The sequence below is a fragment of the Anser cygnoides genome, chromosome 1 (assembly GCF_040182565.1).
Source record: "Anser cygnoides isolate HZ-2024a breed goose chromosome 1, Taihu_goose_T2T_genome, whole genome shotgun sequence".
Lineage (NCBI taxonomy): Eukaryota > Metazoa > Chordata > Aves > Anseriformes > Anatidae > Anser > Anser cygnoides.
The window spans coordinates 20,247,170-20,268,184 of NC_089873.1; the positions used below are offsets into that span (position 1 = coordinate 20,247,170).

Sequence of the window (21,015 nt, forward strand, 5' to 3'; positions counted from 1 at the left end):
ATACATCCTTACCCTCTAGACTACCACTTAAAAAAGGGGGAAGTAACTTGTATGCCCTACATCCATCCTGTACCCCAGTTATACTTGCTTTGTTCATGTTTTTGTATCTTCATAGATAGAATAAACTTTGGTATTTTCTTTACGGTTTTTGTTACAAACGTTTTTTTCTTTATATATTCAGTTTGAGCTGTGAGTAAAGATTTTTGGAAGCGTAAGATTATTTTCATGCATGAAAAAATCGTTTATATTAATGTTTATATGTAGCCTAACAATAAGTGTTGTATAGTGTTTCAGATAATGCTCTTCCCTTGATTTGAACTTTTTTTTTAACTTTTAAGCTGTCTGTATCATTGGCTAACATGCCTGTTAGCAACAGGTCGACAAAAGGTTTAAGACAGGTAGAACACTGAGCTACAAAGTCTTGGTGGGGTCATCCAAGACTCTGGCTTCCATAGGAAAAGAAAAATAAAAGTATGATTCACATTCATTTCTTGAAGGAAAGTTTTCCTAGGTGACACATACGGAAGATGTGGGGAATTTTGTTACATACTAAGTCTGCTTGTGGATCTTTCATTGTTGAAGTATAAGCAAAAATTAATTATTAGTGCTTTCCAAGCCAATAGCACAGCCAAATAACAGGAAAGTGTAGTCACCATTTGCAGCACCCTCTCGAGTCAGTTTTTGACCACTGTAAAGCAATCTGATAAAAGGGGCTATGTTGCTTTTGCCAGAATATCCAAAAGTTCACTCACGTATTTGACGATGAATCCCGATACGCTCATCGAAGGGTCATTTTATGCTTTGCACTGTTTCATTATATGATGTCAAGCACTGTAGCTTTTTATAGTTCTACCTAAAGTGTCTTTCTAATGTGGCCCTCAAGGTTAAAAGCCTCCAATGAGAATATCCCCTTCAGTACTACTTGTCAACTGAAAATTGGTATCTTGTCTTAGCATCTTCAAGCACTATTTTTTGAACTATAATCCAGTTGAAGTAAGCTGCATTGTTCTGGTAGATAATAAAATCTGTAAGTAGTTACTCTTAAAGAAGTTAAATGCCAATATGAGCTCCAATAGAAAAGCATATACATTCTATTACCTACATATTGTCATATTTGTGTAGTTCTTTGAAGTTCATATTGTGAACACTGTGGAATAGAGTGTAGGTAGTTTTAGTCGGCCTAAAAGAGCATTCATACAGCATAGTCTGAGTTTCTTGCAACAAAGTCTTTGTTTGTTTTTCTTTATTTTGTTAAGTGTTAATAGAAGGCAGTCACTTTTGCATGATTATTTTGGGGATCATAAAATATATCAAATATATAATGTGTTAAGCGGTCTCTTACTACTATTTGCTGGGGATTGCTTTTCTGCTCTACCAAATTAGCTTGCACATAAAAAGATTTCTGCTTCCTGGCATGGTAGTCATAGGCTGACTTTGCTTTTCCTTTGCATTTCAGCATATCAATATGTGATATCTGATGTGATTTACCGCTGCAGATTGCCCCATACAGCATATTGTGAACGAATTAGTTATTGCATACTAGTTCCTGGAGCTGAGTAGCATGGCCTGGAGAGCTAGCACTTCGCAAGTGTTTTTTTTTGTTGATGATGTTTTCTTCATTAGTGATTCATTAGGCACTCTTAGAAGGATGGGTACTTACACAGAGCTGAAGAGTTTCCTGAGAACAAAGATGGAAGTATTAATCTGTCCAGATGTTAAAATTTTGTTTCAGTAGGTTGGAAATATTACAGGTCTTCTGCATCCTTTAACATGCAGTATAAGAATTATAGCCTTTGAGCACATATTCAGTGCAGTAGCTTTTATGTGCAGTTTAGATCATTGAAGAAGATCTAGTTCCTGATTAAAGGGATGTCATAGATCCCTTGATGTGTCATGAGAAGGTGGAGAGGAAAAGGGCAGTTCTGAATATGCTGCCTATTTAGAGCTCCCGCCAAACGTTTGGCTCCTAGCTTCTGGCAGCCTTTCTTATTTAAGAAATTTAATTATTGACTGCAAAGACATGCTGAAATAGGTGATGGCAATCATATTGTATTTTCTTCTTACTGCTCTTATTCTCCTTTTTTCTTCTGCATTAGAGGTGGGAACATGATATGCTGATAACACTGTTGGAGGATATCCACAGGCAGAAAGAGAAAACAGAAGGCAATGGGGTAATTCTCATTACATGGAAGGTTTTCGTTTATTGTGACTTGCATCAGTAGCCACTTGAATGAAGCGTAGGCCAACTTTCAGAGAGCCGAGCAATGGGCAAACCATGCTATTGGCAGTATGTTTGCATTTGGTGCTGGGAAATCGGAGGAATTGAGGATGCTTTCTTCTCTTCCCTTCCTAGTAACGTGGAGTTGTCCTCTGTGATTTCGTGTGCTGTGGGGAGACTGTAATCTGTTTATGGCAGGAAACACAGTGATGCTCATAAAGAACAAGGAGCTTCCCCATCCTTCCCCTTTCTCTAAATGTTTTTATTAATTTCCCTTTTGCATATCTTACAAAACATTGGGTTTATTGAAATGATTATTTTGGCTTTTGTGTAATGGTAGAAATTAAGCAAATGGAAACAGCAGGGGCTGTTTTTCTTTACCTGCTCCTGTACTAAAAATGTCTTAGATTGTGCTCTGAAAAAAACACTCACGTATCTGTATTCTGTAAAACTTATTTAAATTACAGGTTGCATTACAGAAATTAAAGCTTTGCATTTGTTAGGGTAAGTTCTACAAAAAGCTTTATTTTTAATTAAAATTGTATTCTTTTCATAATTGTATTTCTCATTAGCTCCCTGAGCAAAATCCTGTTTGCTCAAATTAAAATCTGAGTCTACGGCAGCAGTATAGCTCTCCTATAAACCATTTCTTTTGGGGGAAGAAGACTAAGCTATTTGTTTGCCAGGGACAGGAGTGACTTTTTGGACTTCCTGCTAGTGCTCAATGTGGTGCTAGTGGAAACAATGCCGGCTTTCCTGGCTGGTTTGCTTGTGTCAGCTGCATCTTTGCAGCAAAGGATCACCTTGTCTGGAAGAAGGCAAAGAGAACTGCAAAGAGGCTGAGGAGGAAAAGATGCTTTGTTGCGGAGGCTAGGCACAGGCTGGTTGGCAAGCGAACGGGAGGCCTCTGCACACTTCTCTCTCCTTCTCCCCCATGTTATGAATTGGAATGCCTGCTCTAAGAGGGTCAGAGTTGAAGTTATTGGGTTTTTAAACCAGGATATCAGATGGATATGTCAGTTCCTAATGGTGTTCATACAGTTTCCTTAGAAACACTGAATGACAAAAAATACTTAAAAGTAGCTTTAAAAAGTTCACCCCAATCATGGGTATGGTCAACTATGTCCGCATGTGCTATGGGACTTATTCCTGTTCTTGTGCTCACTGGCAAAACAGTACTTCTAAACTCATCTTGTAAAATTATCTTGGATGGTATTGTGATTGTTATTTTCTGTTATACTTAGTAAAGTAGATGGGTTTTTCTTTGCATCAAGTAAAAACTAGATGTATTTCTTCAAATCGTCATTTGAGGAAGAAGAAGGTTTTTACAGAGAAGAAATGTTTCTTCAGAGAAGCATTTGCAATTTAGGGTAACTTGATTTGAAATAAAATTTTGTGACAAAAGAATGATTAAACATGGCTGTAAAAATCCTTATGAAGTATGTAAACTACTGTTTGAAAATATTTTCTGTCTTTTCAGGGACTGTGAATTGTGTCCTCTTACTAACCTGCCTTGATACACAGAAGCTAACAGTTCTAGGATACACCTGTATGTTAAAAACATAGTACTGTGTCTTATTACATGTATACAAATAGGATGTAAGTAAATAATGGAAAACCTCTCCATAGCACAAGTGAAACTATCTGAGGACGTGTAGCTAACTGGCATTAATATGTACAGAAAGTTGCATTAATGGGTAGTTATATGTTCTGTTAAAGATTGTATTTATATTTTGTGAGGCTTTATTTCTCTTAATACTTAGATAGATGTTTTCAGCAAGAGTTCCATGAAGTCTTACCCTACTCTAGGCATGGCATACATCTCCAAACTTCTCTCTCATTCTCTGCTATTCTACTTGTTCAGCTTTGTAACTGTCAGTTTTCTCCCTTTCAGATGTCTCATTTTTAACTCTTTGGAATAGTCCTTAAAGTTCTTAAGGTTTCTCTCTTGCTGGGCTTCAAGATAGACATCTTAAAATATATAACAAAAGCATATGTACCTTGCAAAATAAGAAGATAAATTCATCAGGAGGAAGAAAAAAAAAAAAGAAAAAATACTGACCTAATCCTATCTCACTTTTTTTCTCAGCCGTATACTGCACAGAAGGAAGAAGAGTAGAGTCCTATGGGCTAGACAGAGAAATTGATCACCTGGGGGGAAAGAAGTGTCAGAGGAGCTTTGCTTTGAATTTTCTGACACTTTTTTGAAAGCAGATTGCTCTTCTCTAGCAACACGGAATAAATGTTTTGTCTTTTGTCTTTAATTCTTTCAGAACTTATCTCTTTTTCCTATGTTTTTGGTTGTGCTTTGTTTCCTGTTCCACGATAATACTGAGGCATGTTCCCTACTTCTGTTCTTATTTTATCTTCTGAGTTTTACCCCCGTATTTTGTTGTTGGAACCTTCATTCGTCTTCCCTCCCCTCAGCCCAAAATTGTACAACATGAGATACTGAAAGCATCTTTGATGTCCTACACTAAAAAATACTACAGGCTAAACAGCTCATACTTCAGCTGTTTAAAAAAAAAAACAAAAAAAAACTTTTTTTCTTAATGAAACTTTCTCCTAGCATTGTTTAAGAATTACCCCATTTTATTAGCATGTAATACTTATTTGTCTAAAAATACAAATGATAATATCAAAAGAGAAGCAAAATCTGTTTTTTTCTCTTGAAGCAACATTGAACTGATGCGTAAGACTTATGAAAATTCTGTTAAAAAATTATTGAAATCAGTACTTAAAGCATCAGCATTTTAACAAGTGACAGGCAGATCTGCCATTTGGTAGGTGTGAACAATAGCATAGAAATGGATCCTGAAAGCATTGTTTCAGTAGGATCACACCAGATAATGAGAAAGAAGGTTCTTCAACTCAAGAGACAGTTTGGATCATAGACAAATATTGACATAATTTACTTACCATGACAAATCTCTTTTTTTTTAATGAGCAATGTCATAGTAAAAGCTGTGACAGAAATGATTAGCATATGTACCACCTACTTTTTTCTTATAGTGTGCAGCTATGGAAAGTTAGCAAAGGACATGTGAAGGAAGATAGCCCCATTTGAGATCCATTGGTATTTTTAGTGCACTAAGGAAAAAAAAAATAGCAACAATTATAGGCATATCAGGTGGTTGTAGGTATAAGTAGTGTTACCGTGTGTGGTGATGTGCAATATTATGTATGGTGGTACATACAACATGGTGATGATATTTATTTTTTATATATAAATTTGGAATGGGATTGTTTAGGCAGAGATGAAATTTGATGTTTTTGTTATTGTTAGTCTTAGCTGTGTGTTTTTATTTTGTTTTTGAAGTAAATGCCTTTTGAAATTGTGGAATATGGATTTCTGTGCTATGGGCTTTATAGTGTTTAAAACATGGTGTTGCTTAAAGCTAGGTGATGGAGGCTGAGTATTCAAATAGATGAATATTTAATAAATTGACAAATACGTGACGAAGACTGATGTTTTCCATAAGTCAGTTTGATTTTTGGCCTATATCTGATGCTTGTTTTATCCTGAAACATGCTGAGCAGTCAGCCTGTGCCATTGAGGTCAGATGAAATATTTGGGTACTGAGCATGTTTAACAAATCTGGCTGGGCGCTTAACAGGGATGCAAGAACTAACATCAGCTGGAAGTGAGTAATGTGCACACTAACACAAACACCCACGTTTATATCAGACTTCAAAAATAATGAATAGCAAATGTATAGTATTAGAAAAACAATATCCCTATCTTTTGTAAAGGTAGTGTGATTGAGGATATGCTGGTACAAGAAGATTAAGAACTTCTTTTTTAATTTTATTTTTGAGAATGAAACCTTACTTCATTTCTGCTTTACGTATATTTTGAAGTATTTTAAAAAATGGTTGTAACATTGGTCTGTTACCATACTCATACTGTTTGTTCTTTAGCTTTGCTGTTTTAATGAATTATTTTCACATCTTTTATGCATCAGTGTAGAGCAGGTATAGTTCTTTGAAGGGGGAGCTGGTGCTCACATCTTTCCCCTTACGCTGAGATGCAGATCATTTAGGGTTTGCGATAGAGATACATGTACAAAACTGGGGCAGGGGGAGCTGTGGCAGAAACAGAATTCCACTTCTTGAATCTTTCCCGAGGTTTCAGGGAATATCTGTAAAATGATGGGTAAACAGAGTTCCGTGGACATTCCATGAAATGTTACCTGCCTTCCGTGTGCTGGTTAGATTTTAACTTGACACTGTCCCTTTAGCAAGAGCCTGAGACAAAAAGTGTCAATTCTGAGCTGTGCTGCTGATTATTATCTTTGTGCATTACTTTGCATTTAGTAGTGGCAGGAAAAATAGAGGGGAGAGAGAAGGGAGTCCAGAAACTTCTAAACCAAGAAATGTGACTTGATGCCAGCTGGTCTATCATTAGGCTAAATGTAAAATTGCTTAATGTTTTGTGGGGTGGGAGGCAAGTAAAGGGGGAGTATTTACACGTAGCTGATAGTCTCTGTAACTTTTCAGTCTCTGTGCTTTAGGTAAATTCTTGCCTTTCTAATTAGGGTTGCGTACCCAGCTCTCATGATGATAGTTAAGACTCTCCACAACATGTTTTTTCTCTGACAGGGTGGAATGACTGATTTAGGCCTCAGCTTACACCAAGCACTGAGGATTTTATCCATGTGAAGAGGCATGAGTGATCTTTATGCACTGAGAAATCAGAGGTCTCTGTTTTGTGTCAGGACAGGAAGCACAGGAGCACTGGAGCTCACATACCTTCCTTGGAGAGCTCTCATTCTTTCTGCCTTGTATCCTGAGCCTCTGAGCATGTACCTTTGTCCCATGACTTTCTGGAGCATATTTTCGTCTCCCTCCTTGTGCACTGCTCTGGATATGTTACTTTCTCTTTGAATTGTCCTGGCTTCTCTTCTCTTCAGGCATGTGGGAGTTAAGGGCATCAGCTGCTTTGCCAGGATGCTGCCCTGTTCTGTCCAGCAGGAGCTGCCTGGTTCCTGCCTTCAAGTCTGGTACAGCTCCTATGTGTCGCATCCCGCTTGGCTGCCCACCCAGAAAATCCTCAGTCTTGGGAAGTAATTGGGAGTTAACTGCATGTTTTTTTCCCCAACACCATCCCCAGTCTGAGAGCTGAAACAGTCTTTTCTTATTTACACAAGCATATAAAACTGTCTGTGAATGTCCCGTAGGACATAATAGGATTTTTCTATACCAAAATGTTTGTCTCAATCCAAAATAGAATTTCAAAAATATCTACAAAAACTTTATTATTATTATTTGTCTTTTTTTAAAGAATTGTATCTGGAGTACTTGAGTACTTAGAGACCCTTAGTGAGAATGAGACCTTGATGGATGAGCCATGTGATAAGGTGACTTTGTAAAATTTGAAATTCATGGTGGAATAGACAGAAGAGAAAAGAAAGATGGAAGATAAAGTATTACAGGCATCCTAAGTAGAGTAGGGATATGTAGGGAAAAATTTAGACTTTTGCAAGACCAAGTAGCTTGTGGCTGAACAAGAGCTAAACCTAGATACTACTATTTCTCAGCAGGGCTGGAAGGCTGCCCAGTGGAAAGGGACCTGGGGATATTGGTCAGTAGCTGGCTGAACATGAGCCGGCAGTGTGCCCAGGTGGCCAAGAAGGCCAAACAGCATCCTGGCTTGTATCAGGAATAGTGTAGCCAGCAGGACCAGGGAGGTGATCATCCCCTTGTATTCTGCTCTGGTGAGGCTGCACCTCAAGTACTGTGTTCAGTTTTGGGCCCCTCACTACAAGGAGGACATCAAGGCCCTGGAGCATGTCCAGAGAAGGGCTGTGAAGCTGGTGAAGGGCCTGGAACACAAGTCCTGTGAGGAGAGGCTGAAGGAACTGGGGTTGTTGTGTCTGGAGAAGAGGAGGCTCAGGGCAGACCTTATTGCTCTCTACAGCTACCTGAAAGGAAGGCGTGGGGACCTGGGGGTCGGCCTCTTCTCACAGGTAACTAGTGATAGGACTAGAGGGAATGGGCTCAAGTTGTGCCAGGGGAGATTCAGGCTGGAAATCAGGAGAAATTTCTTCACTGAAAGGGTTGTGAGGCATTGGACAAGCTGCCCAAGGAGAGTAGCTGAGTCACCATCCCTGGAGGTACTCAAAAAATGTGTAGACATAGAGCTTAGCGACACAGCTTAATGGTGGACTTCTCAGTGCTAGGTTAAAGGTCAGACTAGATAAGCTTAGAGGTCTTTTCCAGATGAAATGATTCTATGAATATTCAAAAAGGTTATATTTTCACTACTTACTTCCATATATCAATCTTAAAGATAAAAGTAGAGAAAAAAGTATACGTTGTTAAAACTTCCAATAAAAATACTTTCAGTTTTGACCACAGGGTGGTTGTCTTTTCCTCCAGAAAGAGAGTGCTTTTAAGAGTAATAGCTTCCATCATTTTTTTTCTGTTTATACTTTTTTTTTTTAATTGATTTGGATACGAATTTGGTGATTGTTTCCCATTACATTAACATACACTGGATTATTTTTTACATAGTTTCTGTGAAGTACACAAATTTGAAGTAAACTTCAAATCTTTGATACGAAGTTAATAAAAATTTATAATATTATTTGTCCTAATTGTTATATTCTGTTTCAATATTAGGTTAGGGTGAAGAGTATTCCTGTCAACAAGGAACAATATGCAGCATCGATGGTGCTATTTCCACACTTTACTCTTTTGCGTCCAGATGGAGCATTTGGGGTTGCAGACATGAGAGGGTATTTTGCAAGCTGGAGAGAATACCTTCATAAAACCACAGAAGTTATGGGTTAATGTAACTTGGAGTGCAGCTCATAGACATTCTGGATTAAAGGAAGTAGCTGCAGTCTCCAGCTTTCAGGTGTCTGGAAAGGTAATGGAATAGTAAAGCTAGCTTTACTTCCTCTCTTTTTCTCTCCCAACAATCCTCTACAAATCATTAGGTCCAGAACAACTTGTTTCTTTCATTAAGTCTAACTTTCTCTACTTTGATCCTAATTATTCAGTTGCATCCGCTAGTTCATGCTTGTATGTCTGTGCAGGTGCCTGTGAACTTCAGTGAGACCTGAGCGTAGGACCCACCTCCTGGCAGAGTATAACTAACATGTTAATTTTGCAGTCTCTTCTAATACCACGTCTTGCAAACTCAGTATCTTGCAAACTGTATGTATGGGTGAGCTGTGACTGATTGTCAGAGTAAGTTGCTGTAGAAAAAAAATCTCTTGCTGTTCTTGTTTTCCTACTTCCAAGGGGTTTGTAATATGGAAGGCCAGTAAGGTTTCTCTAGGCTATACATTTATAAAGATTTGTTTGCTTATTTTTACGGGTTTTTGGTTAGTTGTTGTTTTTATTAATCAAATATTCTTTAATTAGCATAGTACCTGGCATTGAAGTGTAAGCTAATAATAATTCATTAAAGTGTCTCCTCCTCACTGCTTGTATGCTTTTAAGGATTTTCTTTTTACTTGACACTCTTAATGATGATGCCTGTCCATTTCTAAAAATAAACAAGATCAGCACCATTTATTCCAAAACTGCCATCCATTTCTTCAAATTGTTTTTAATACATTTTTATCTATTTCCGACTCCCAAAAATCTATCGCTGCTTTTGATCTTTGAAACTAGTAAATAGTTTTGCTTTCACTTTGCCTCCACTTTTTGCATCTTTCTTGAAACCTCTACCCTTGCATTTTACAGGTGCATGCGTGTCTATATTTACATTACACACTTAAGTAATAATTTGAAGTTTGTAGTTTTAAACTATTTTCTCTAGACAACTACTTTCAGTTAGTTGCATTCTGTAACGTAATCAAGTCCATGATTTAGCACCTGACTACTCAGTCTGAAATTGTTTTAAACTTGCAGGGCATGGTCTGCTTTACAAATAATCTGCTCATAGTTCAGTGTTCTTGTACATTTTTCATGCTTCTTTGTACAGTAACATGTAGACATATTAACACAATCCCAAGACACCAATGTTTTTCTTTTTTTGCCCCCCTTCCTTCAGTAGTGATTTCTTCAGGTCATGGCAGTCTGATGTGGCACTCTTTGGATCAGTGACATTCTCGTGACATTTCTTGTCAACCACTGTACACTCTAAGTAATCCAATTTTGAATGGAAAATCCTATAAAATGTTTCTGCAGGCTTCTGACCACAGCAAGCCACTGACTGTCTACTGCCGTTTAGGAACTAATAGTCTGAGAGCAAATTTAAGTAGATAATTGTTCTGTAGTTTATTTTCTTTCCATTTATTTTCTTTGAAGATTTTTGTTGCAAGGGAACTCTTAATTGAGGAGATTTCAAAGACATAAATCCATTCTAATTTTGAGCTGATTGCCTGTAGCCTTCTGTACCTTTGAAGAAATTTTCCTTCTCCTTGAATATCCTGTTTGTTTAACAGCAGTTCTTAACTTTGAGTAGTTTGTGTCCAATGACAATTAAGCTACTTAAGGTGGTAATAAGCAAATTCATACTTTATTCTAGGGTACTATAAAATTTTAAAATAGGATGGAGTGTTGTGTTTGTTTTTAAAACAGATCAATCCTTGCAAGGAATAGGCATGGGAGGCAGAGATTCTTTCTACACCTGCAAGTCTTGAGGACTATATTCTAAAGAAAATTTGGTTTGAAATACCCTCAGGGGTGTTTGAGGGGAGGGAGTTTGGCTTAATTTTACAGTCTGATGTAGTAACACTCAAAGTAACAGAGATCAGACTTAGGTGTTTGAAAGAAGATAGAAGACTTTGCATGTATTTTTTCCGAGGGGCATCCAACTTTGAGGATTTCCTGGGAAGGGATATAGCAGCCCTAATTGATCTCATCTAATAATCTTAGCTGTTCTGCAGACCTAGAAGGCAGCAATTGTGTCCAGAAAACTATGCAGAGACCTCTAACACATACATGAATTAGACTGGATATAACTAATTACTTCTTGCCTTAAACATAGATATAACTACACTACAGTAGTGTAACCAGCCACAATACACAAGTACTTTGTGACAGTGCTGATAGCCCAGCCCTCCTAACATCATGAAAGCATTTTACATCACAGATAAGCATAAGTATAGAAATAATACATAGCTGCAAACGGAGAGCCATGTTTAATTGCACAAACGGGACAGAAGAACATGTAAATCAACAATTCAAGAAGTAAAATCTTCAGATAAAACCAAAGGGTACTGAATAAGCAGTAAGGATTTCTGGTGGAACCAGAACAGTTTCTGGTACTAAAGAAAATGAAGTAAGTCATGCCAGGAGCAGATGGGATTGCTTACCACACCCTTTTTTTGGTAAAGGAGATGACAAGCATTAGAAACCACAAGCAACAGGAAGGAACATTTGAGAAGAAAGATGTCTACCACCGTGATTATGATTCCTGCTTTGAGTCTAAATAGCCGCCTTGCCTGTCCACCTCTGCTTCAGCAAATGATCAGACCATCAGGTACCATAGCCATCAGTGTTTAACTGCCTGGCATCATCTCAGTGGTATTGTGTACTCAGTGCTAATGTAGGATAAGATGATTAGGACCTAACTGTTTGAATATGTAGTGATAATGATTGCTAGTGATTAAGAACCAACCATTGCCAATGTTTATTGTTAATGTATGTCAATCTAGTAAGCTATTGTTATGAACCTTGCAGTTGGTCTCCTTTATCAGTCTTCCAAATCTTCCCATTACAGCTACCTTATGTTTAACTGTGTTAAGCAGTAAGTGGTTATCAGGACAAGTGAAGTATCTACATGGATTTATCTGTTAAAAGCCTAGAACTGTGTTTTTTGTTGTAATTTCTTTTGTATGAGGAAAAAAAAAATACAAGCTAGAGATACCAGTACCTGTTCTGAGGCAAAGAAATTGTGCTCTACTTCATCAGCATCAGCTTCTGGTGGATACTTGTTTTCTGTGAATCTAGCTAAAGATTTGTAACGTGCTTGCTGTAGCTTGGTGCTTGATGCATAATTTATGTTCTGTAAGCTCTGCACGGAGTGAATGGTTTGTGAGCCTTTCTGTTCTGTGATCCTGTGTCACAACAATTTCGTATATATTCATGATTTTGCATGTTTGCAGTACAAGTTCCAGATTCAAAAAATAGATCCAAATTCAGATGAAAAATATAAAAATCCTGTTTGATTTCTATTCAAAATGTTGAGTATCATACACTGTCTCCCTCATCCCAGATGCGCCTGCTTCCATATCATCAACATGTGTGATTGCTAGCTTCAGTTTCAGTCATTATTAAACTGAGTGATGTCAATTTAATCTCTGCTGCTGGGATTGTTCTTAAATGTAATTTTACAAACTTGTGAAGAGTACCAGGTAGTGTGATAGTGAGATAGATCTTAGAAATGTAAGACGGTTCTTCTTTAGGTCTCTTCCTTTACTTTTCCCAGAATTAGAGTTCTCTTTTGGTGTCTGAATACATGTGTTTTTTCTTTCCTCCCCCTGAGAAAGGCAGAGCAGAAACACTAAAACTTTCACAGAAAAGGCAGAGTGGCTGCTTTTCTCTTTGCGAAAGTTTTGATGGCTCCATCTCCCTTTTCTTAAGATAGTTGTAATAAGCTGATTGTTCCTCCTTTTCCCAGCCCCTTCTGCTGCATAGGAAAAGAGAGAATGTTATTACTACAATAGGTTTTACAGAAGTCTGAAATCCACGGAAAACCAGAGTTCCTAGCTGTTCTTTTTGACCTCTCATGCAAACAGACCGTAGAGAATTACAAAGCTGATATGACATTGGTCTTGACACAAAGGAAAAAACTCTGTGCGAGTACAACCTCGATCTACGTATCGTGTCTTGTAGCTGTGACTAATCTTACCTTTTGTCTGTTGAAATCCTCCTTGTGTTTGAGTAACACATGAAAATTGTGCAAGAATTTTAAAATATCCAATTTAAATGTGTGTGTTTGATCTTCAGCTAAGGTGAAAGTCCCATAAAATCCATTTTGTACAAATTGGACTGGATAGTGTAGCATCGGCTGTGTGGTGAAAAAAACATTTGCCATCATTAATAAAGATATCAATAACTATGTTAATGATGCAACAGAATAAGTGAGGGTTTGGCAAAATTTAGAATCCTGGTAAAACTGTAGTTAAAAAAAAATATCAAGAAAAGAAGGGTCTGACAACAGCAGACATCTTCGGGCTTGTGTGGGGCTGGTGGGGGTTTGTTTTTTGAGTCTTAGTGATTGATTTTTATATATATATATATATATATATATATATATATATATATATATAAATATGCATCTTCAAGACCAGCTCTTTGTACTGGAATTGTTGGTGGGGGGAATCCTTGCCCATGAGGGAAATTAGCTGTCTTGGTGTAAATGGGATTGCTCCGATTAGATACATAGGGAACTTGAGCTGGTAGTGCTGCGCTGGACAGCAACATATGTACCTGTATATATCTTTGCTTCTGAGTGATGTTGTTGCTATTGGGTGACCTCAGTGTGTATATATAGCATTTGCATAGCCTGGTTATCCTAAACTAAGCATTTCAGTTTTTAATCCTGAAAGTCAAAAAGTAGCTCATTTCTACGCTATGGTGTTGTTTGGGAGCATTATGGCGTGAATATAACCATGTGGACCATGTCAGAGGACCGGAGATGAGTATAACTAAATGCTGGACACCCTTACAAAGGTTTATTGCAAAAGATTGTATTTTCTTAGACACAGCTGTTAACAGTGAAGGGTTCACATGTACCAGAGGACACTTACATTTGTTCTTAAGTGCATATTTTGTTGCTAACATGACTAAATGCCTGCTTGTCTTTCTATATGTATCTATGGATATAGTTGGCTGTATGGATTATATGCGTGTGTACGTATGTATTACACAGCAGTTGAATTAGGATGTAGGGTGAGGTGTATGTATGTACAAGCAAACACAAAAGTGATGCTTGGACTCTAGATTTTGACAAAGTTGGCCCAGTGCTGTGTGTGTAGATGTGCATTTGCCCACCATAGATTCATTGAATAAATTGTTTTGTTTTAGGGGGGAGGGGAAGGTGAATAGAATTTGGCTGAATTCTTTTTACCTTAAAGAAAGTGTGGGGAAAAAAAATACACAGAACATCTAGTGCATGTTTTCAGCTGATGTTTACAATAGTTATTTAGAATGTGTTAGTCAACTTTGTCTTCTGACTGTTTTATTTCTAGATGGTGCAAAGGAATCAGAGTTGTCCAACCAAGATGAACAGAATGGCTTCGTTGACCAAGAAAATAGAACATTCATTCTTTAGGATTATGGCTACAACATGAAGCATTTAACAGTAGCTGTCTTTGAGAACATTCATCTATGACCTGAAATGTCCTGATCCTGGGAAAAAAAAATGAGATTCCATTAATTAAGTCTATAATTTCTTAATGCAATCTTATGACTAATCATATTTGCTTGTGTACAACACGGATACAGAATTCATAAACCAGAGATTATTTTAACACACACATTTGTGTCTGTGCACTCAGTATACAAGATATATTACTTTAATCAAAGTTTAAATAATCTTTTTAAATTATCTATATTTATTAATAAATGAAGACTTGGCAAGAAGAATTTGTCAGGCATGGAAAACAGTAATTCAGGTTGCCCCCAAATGGATGGTAATTTTGTCTTGGGTAAAATCAATAACTTAAAAGTAGAGCAAGAGGAAGACACCATTAACTGTACTCTAGAACGAATGGATATAAAGACAGAACAAGATGATTTCAAACATGCAGACAGCAGTGATGAACAAGAAGACAAAGAAAAGAACTTCATTAGTAACAACCCTAGCAAATATTTATCCACAGAAAATGAAGATGATTATGGATCTCTTTTTTCTCAGTATAGTAGTACGCTGTATGATGTAGCAATGGAAGCTGTGACACAAAGCCTTCTTTCTAGCAGAAACATAAGCTCCAGAAAAAAGTCACCTGCTTGGAACCATTTTTTTATATCTCCTAGAGATAGCACTAAAGCAATATGTATGTACTGTATGAAAGAATTTAGTCGGGGTAAAAATGAAAAGGACCTAAGTACAAGTTGTCTCATGAGGCATGTGAGGAGAGCCCATCCTACTGTACTAATCCAAGAAAATGGAAGTATGCCAGGTATATCCTCCTTTCCTTCACCTACATTGTTACTGCCTCCTCAGTCCACAGATGTTGGAGATCTGAGCTCTATGTTATCCCCTATAAAGCTGGTCAAGAAAATGGCTTCTAAAATACCATCTCCAGATCGAATAATTGAGGAATCTGTTTCTATTGTTTCTTCTGAAGAAATAGCAGATCTCTCAGTTTCTGAAAAATGCAACAAAGAAGAAGTCATGGTTGGGTCATCTCCACAGCTACCCAACAACCAGTATGATGAAACTGTGGAGAACGTAGCAGAAAAAACTGTTGTAATTCCAAAGAGCACATCGGGTTCTAGGAGGAGATCTGCTGTCTGGAAACACTTTTATTTATCACCTCTAGATAATTCTAAAGCTGTTTGCATCCACTGCATGAATGAATTCAGTAGAGGAAAAAATGGAAAAGACCTGGGAACAAGTTGTTTGATAAGACACATGTGGAGAGCCCATCGTTCCATTGTCCTGCAAGAGAATGGAGGTGGTACCAGCATACCACCTCTCTACACTGCACCACCAACTCTGTTGCCTTCTTTACTACCCTCGGATAGTGATCTGAATTCTATGTCATCCTCTCCTGGAAAACTAATGAAAGAACCAACTTCTGTTTGTTCTTCTCCAGACAGAATCTCTGAGGAGATCCATACTAATCTCTCTTCTGGAGATGCTCTAGTGGAAGACTCAATGCTGTCATCTTCTGATGATATAGGTGAAGTCTCCTTTGTTTCCTCACCTGAGAAACAGTGTGAGGGATTAGGTCCGCTAATATTTGAACCTACTGCTGTATTTCAGCAAAATAAAAGGATAATGAAAAGACTTAAATCAGAAGTCTGGCATCACTTTTCACTGTCACCTGCAGACAGTCTAAAAGCAGTATGTAGATACTGCAGTTGCATGATAAGTCGTGGTAAAAAAGGAGATGTGGGCACAAGCTGCTTGATGAGACATCTATATAGACGCCATCCCGATATAATTGGAAACCAAAAGAGCTGTCTTGATGTTAGTTTGGCAAATTCTCCTTATGCCACTCTGGCTTCTGCAGAATGTTCATCCTCAAAGTTGACTGACTTGCCCACGATGGTTACACATGATAATCAAATTATATTTCCTGTTACTAGCAAGAAGACCTCAAAACTGTGGAATCATTTTTCAATTTGTTCTGCAGATTCAACAAAAGTAATATGTATGCACTGTGGACGTACAATAAGTAGGGGGAAAAAGCCAACAAATCTAGGCACAAGTTGCCTTCTTAGACATTTGCAGCGGTTTCATAACAATGTATTAAAAACTGATGTCTCAGAGACTGTATTATCCTCATCTACGGATAATCACATGCCACTGAGCACAGAATTATTAGCATCTTCAACTTTTGATGAAACCAATGACAAATTTTGTGACTCTCACCCAGTTGCCAAAAAAATCACAAGTCTTGTAGCTGAAATGATTGCACTTGACCTTCAGCCATATTCTTTTGTAGACAATATTGGCTTTAACAGGCTGCTTGAATACTTGCAACCTCAGTATTCTTTACCTTCTCCATCTTACTTTTCTAGGACAGCAATTCCCAATATGTATGATAATGTAAAACAAATAATTATTTCACATCTTAAAGAAGCTGAAAGTGGAGTGATCCATTTTACGTCCGGAATATGGATGAGCAACCAAACACGAGAATATCTAACCCTTACAGCTCATTGGGTAACGTTTGAGTCTTCATTTCGACCACAGTGTGAGGATTACCATTGTTCAGCACTATTAAATGTATCACAGATTGATTGTGACTACAACGGAATCAGTATTCAAAAGCAGTTAGAGTATTGGTGGGAAACATGGATTACTTCCATTGGTCTTCAGATTGGGATTACTGTTACTGATAATCAGAGCATAGAAAAAACTTTAAATGAAGGTGATCATTCAAGTGTACAATGTTTTAGTCACACTGTTAATGTCATAGTAAATGAGGCTATTAAAAGCCAGAGAATGGTTCAGAATTTGCTTAGTATTGCAAGAAAGATCTGTGAACGTGTTCATCGGTCAGCAAAAGCAAAAGAGAAGTTAGCTGAGCTGCAAAAAGAGTACGAGTTGCCTCAGCATCAGCTTATACAAGATGTTCCATCCAAGTGGAATACATCATTTCATATGCTTGAACGTCTTATTGAACAGAAAAGAGCAATTGATGAAATGTCAATAGAGTGCAGCTTTCGGGAGCTAATAAGCTGTGATCAGTGGGAAGTTATGCAGTCAGTGTGTCATGCTCTCAAGCCTTTCGAAGCTGCAAGTAGGGAGATGAGTACACACATGTCTACTTTAAGCCAGGTGATTCCAATGATTCACATACTTAACAGGAAAATAGAAATGCTATTTGAGGAAACAATGGGCATAGATACCATGCTGAAGTCTTTGAAAGAGGCTATGGTGAGTAGATTGTCCTCCACACTTCATGATCCAAGGTACATTTTTGCGACGCTTCTGGATCCCCGCTATAAAACATCCTTATTTACAGAAGAGGAGGCTGAACAATATAAACAAGACTTAATCAGGGAGCTGGAAATAATGAGTTCTACCTCAGAAGATGATAAACCTGTTTCCAATGGATGTGATATAGGTTCACCATCTACAAATTCATATGGGGAAGATAATCTTTGGTCACTCATGGGTGACATGAAGAAAACGAAAGACCTGAAAGAGAGAGCGAAGTTACCAGAAGAAATGGTGCTTTCTTACTTGGAGGAAGAAGTGCTTGAGCATAACTGTGATCCTCTAACTTACTGGAACTTTAAGAAGTCATCTTGGCCAGTACTGTCAAAATTGGCTGTCAGGTTCTTGGGTTGCCCACCAAGCATTGTTCCTTCAGAGAGATTGTTCAATACATCCAATGAAAGCAACAACTTTAGTCAGTCAAGGTTAATGATTGAACACTTTGAAAAACTTATCTTTTTGAAAGTGAATCTTCCTTTAATATACTTCCAGTATTGAAAATAATGAACAAACTGCTAGACTAAATCTATTGTTGCTCACTGGATATTAACTATCTGTAACTTGGATTGTTAAATTGCTCCAATAGGGGCCATGTATGACATCTAATCAGTGACTATAATTCCAAATTTTAGTTCCTTTTTTTTTTCAGCTTTCAATATGTCTACATGTGCCTTATTCATAGTACTTCAGGCCAGATATTGTATATATGTTTTTTAAAAGTTCATACTAGAGATAGCCTGTCTTGTCAAATTATACAGTTATGTAGGTTTTAATCCATAATTGTAAATGAACTTTAAAAAAGCTCAGTCATTTGTTTTAATAGAATGGCAAAAAAAAAAAAGATGTAAACAGTTCTATTCTGTAGTTTTTTATTCAATTATTATGTAAAAACCATAAACCAGGTACTGTATTTTAGTTGAACATTGCTTTAATTGCAACAAAACAGCTTTTGTAGTTGTCGAAAGAAAGCTGTAGATGAAAGATGGGGTTCGAGCCATCTTTTTATTATGTGATGTTCTTAACTGCAAGCCCGAAAGTACTTATAAGATTAAGAAGCGTTATGGACGAAGGTGTTTTTACAGGAGACTATTTACTTAGTATCTGAAAACAAATCTTAAATTTGAGATGATATGGAACATCGGTTATCCAGCAGTCTGTAGTAAAGCTTCCCTTCCTGGCTTCTCCTGTTCAGGTTTTACATTTTAAATGAACTAAAAAAAAAAAATTCTCATTATTTATAAAAGCTCTTTGGAAGGTTTATCGAAGTTTATGAATCAATGCTTGTTATTTAATGCCATGTACAAAAAAAAAAAGCAAGGAATTTTTGATGAAGACTGTAATGTCATTCTAAAACCTCTTCTAATCTGTAGTGCATCGAAACTATAAGGTTCCTGATTGTAAAAATTGAGCCCTTATTCCTAAAGTAATTTCAGTCGTGTAGAACAGCCCATCTTAAAGCTCCTAATACAGAAATAACCGATCTTCTGATTTTCAGTAATAGCCTTATGGATACGGTGCACTGCTTAGAATTTTATGTAGTAGGGTTGGTTCTTAACTGTCACAGTCCATCAGGCAAATGGGACATAGAGCCCTCAAAACTTCAAATAAGGTGGGAAAAAGAATAGCCAGCATTTTAATTTGAAAGGAATGTTCTCCAATGTTTTTTTAACTTTAGAAAGATTAATCTCCTCATTTCAGTTTTCATTAAATACTTTTTGGGAAACAAGTCATCATTTGTCTATGACCTTTTAGAAAAGTTGTAGCTTTGTTAAAATACTGTACCTATGCCTAATCTAATTTTGCATTTACTATGTTTTAGTGTATTTATAAATGGTGAACTCAGTTTCTGAAATTAAACATTTTATTTGCAATTTTCTAGTGGTAGTCAACACTGCCTTTTTTTTTTTTTTAAAAAAAGAGGATTAAAGACAACCAGAGAATAATTTAATTGTAATCATAAATATGTAATCAGACTGTAGTATGTGAAAAGATTGGTTTTCCATGTATCTCTTTGGACATAAACACATAGATTTAAGTTCTCTTAATTTCACTCAAGGTAATCAACAAATAATTTATTGAATTCTTTCCCAGGTGACTTTTGGGTTTCCAAGATGTTCCTCTAAGCATTCTGTACTTTCAAGTATTTTAATTGTTACTCGGTCAGTTACATTTAGACCTGAACTATTTCAGTAAATTCTATAGTGCACTTAGGAAGAACTAATACTGCATTTTGTCTTCAGTATTTTAAAAGGTAATTTGTAATACTGTCAATAGCCAGCATTTTTCTATTCTTGTAGGGTTACATGAGAACAGGTACATGCTTTTTGTGCAGTAATAAAACAACTTGTTCTAGTTTATGTATAGCTTGAACTAGGTGAGTTTGAAGCAGTTTAGTGAGAAACACGTTTAAATGGCTACTGGTTAATTATTATCTCAATTTTTTCCCCCTACATTTTAACTGTGAATACAGCCTTGACCTTTGTAAGATGTTTAATCTCTCCAAACCAGGAGAGGTAGGTAGAGGGTGAAGGAACTTTTTTTTTTTTTTTTTTAAAACAAGGGATAATTTTCACTCAAGGCTTGAGTATGACTATGAATACAGCCTTAGGCTTAAAGCATTGTAGAGCCACGTCATACCAGCAGGAGCTTACCTGAAAATCCCAGTTCTCTGGAAAGGAGTATCTTGGCTCCCGTGCTTTAAAGCAGACTTTACTGCAGCTCCTGTGTTACTCTTGTGTGGAAAGCTGTAATAATAATTGCATTCTGAGATAGCCCTCAATTTGCATCTTCTCCTTCTTAGGGATACTTAATTGTATAGTCATGGGTTTTGTCAAAACTTCTGAAAGCATGAAAACTAGTGACTATTTTAAGAAGGAAAACTTAGTCTACTTCATTTGCAAGTGCAATTTACTTTTTTGAAGGGCATTAGCTCTTAAAAATGTACTGTTTCAATATCAGCTTGGTTATTAATGAATATTAAGCTTATGTTAGAACTTTTTAAAAGATAATACACAGGTGTAAAAAAAATCCAGAGATGGAATCTCTCAAATAAAAACAGGACAGACTGAAAGCACAAAGCTGCTATTTTTTGGATGTAAGTCTTGATTCTTCTATACAAGCTATTTCCATCTCCAGTTCAAGCAATGACTTTGAGAAATGAATGACTTCAAAGGCAGTGCTGAAAGCTTTCATTAAAGTATTGAGGTAAGTTGTT

At 36.9% G+C, this 21,015-nt stretch overlaps 1 protein-coding gene across 6 annotated transcripts in view; it reads left to right on the forward strand.

The window, feature by feature from the left end:
- ZBED4 (zinc finger BED-type containing 4) overlaps window positions 1–19,677 on the forward strand; it is a 25,911-nt gene extending 6,234 nt beyond the window's left edge. For 3 of the 6 annotated variants that reach the window (XM_066990237.1, XM_066990275.1, XM_013188390.3), the window contains one exon: window positions 14,374–19,677. In XM_066990237.1, the coding sequence (XP_066846338.1) occupies window positions 14,781–18,299 (3,519 nt within the window). In that variant the 5' untranslated portion in view covers window positions 14,374–14,780 and the 3' untranslated portion in view covers window positions 18,300–19,677. Of the gene's footprint in view, window positions 1–8,842; window positions 9,093–11,514; window positions 11,661–14,373 lie in introns of all 6 variants that reach the window. The other 3 variants (XM_066990243.1, XM_066990254.1, XM_066990265.1) reach the window with 2 other exon arrangements.
- Window positions 19,678–21,015: the final 1,338 nt, after the last annotated feature.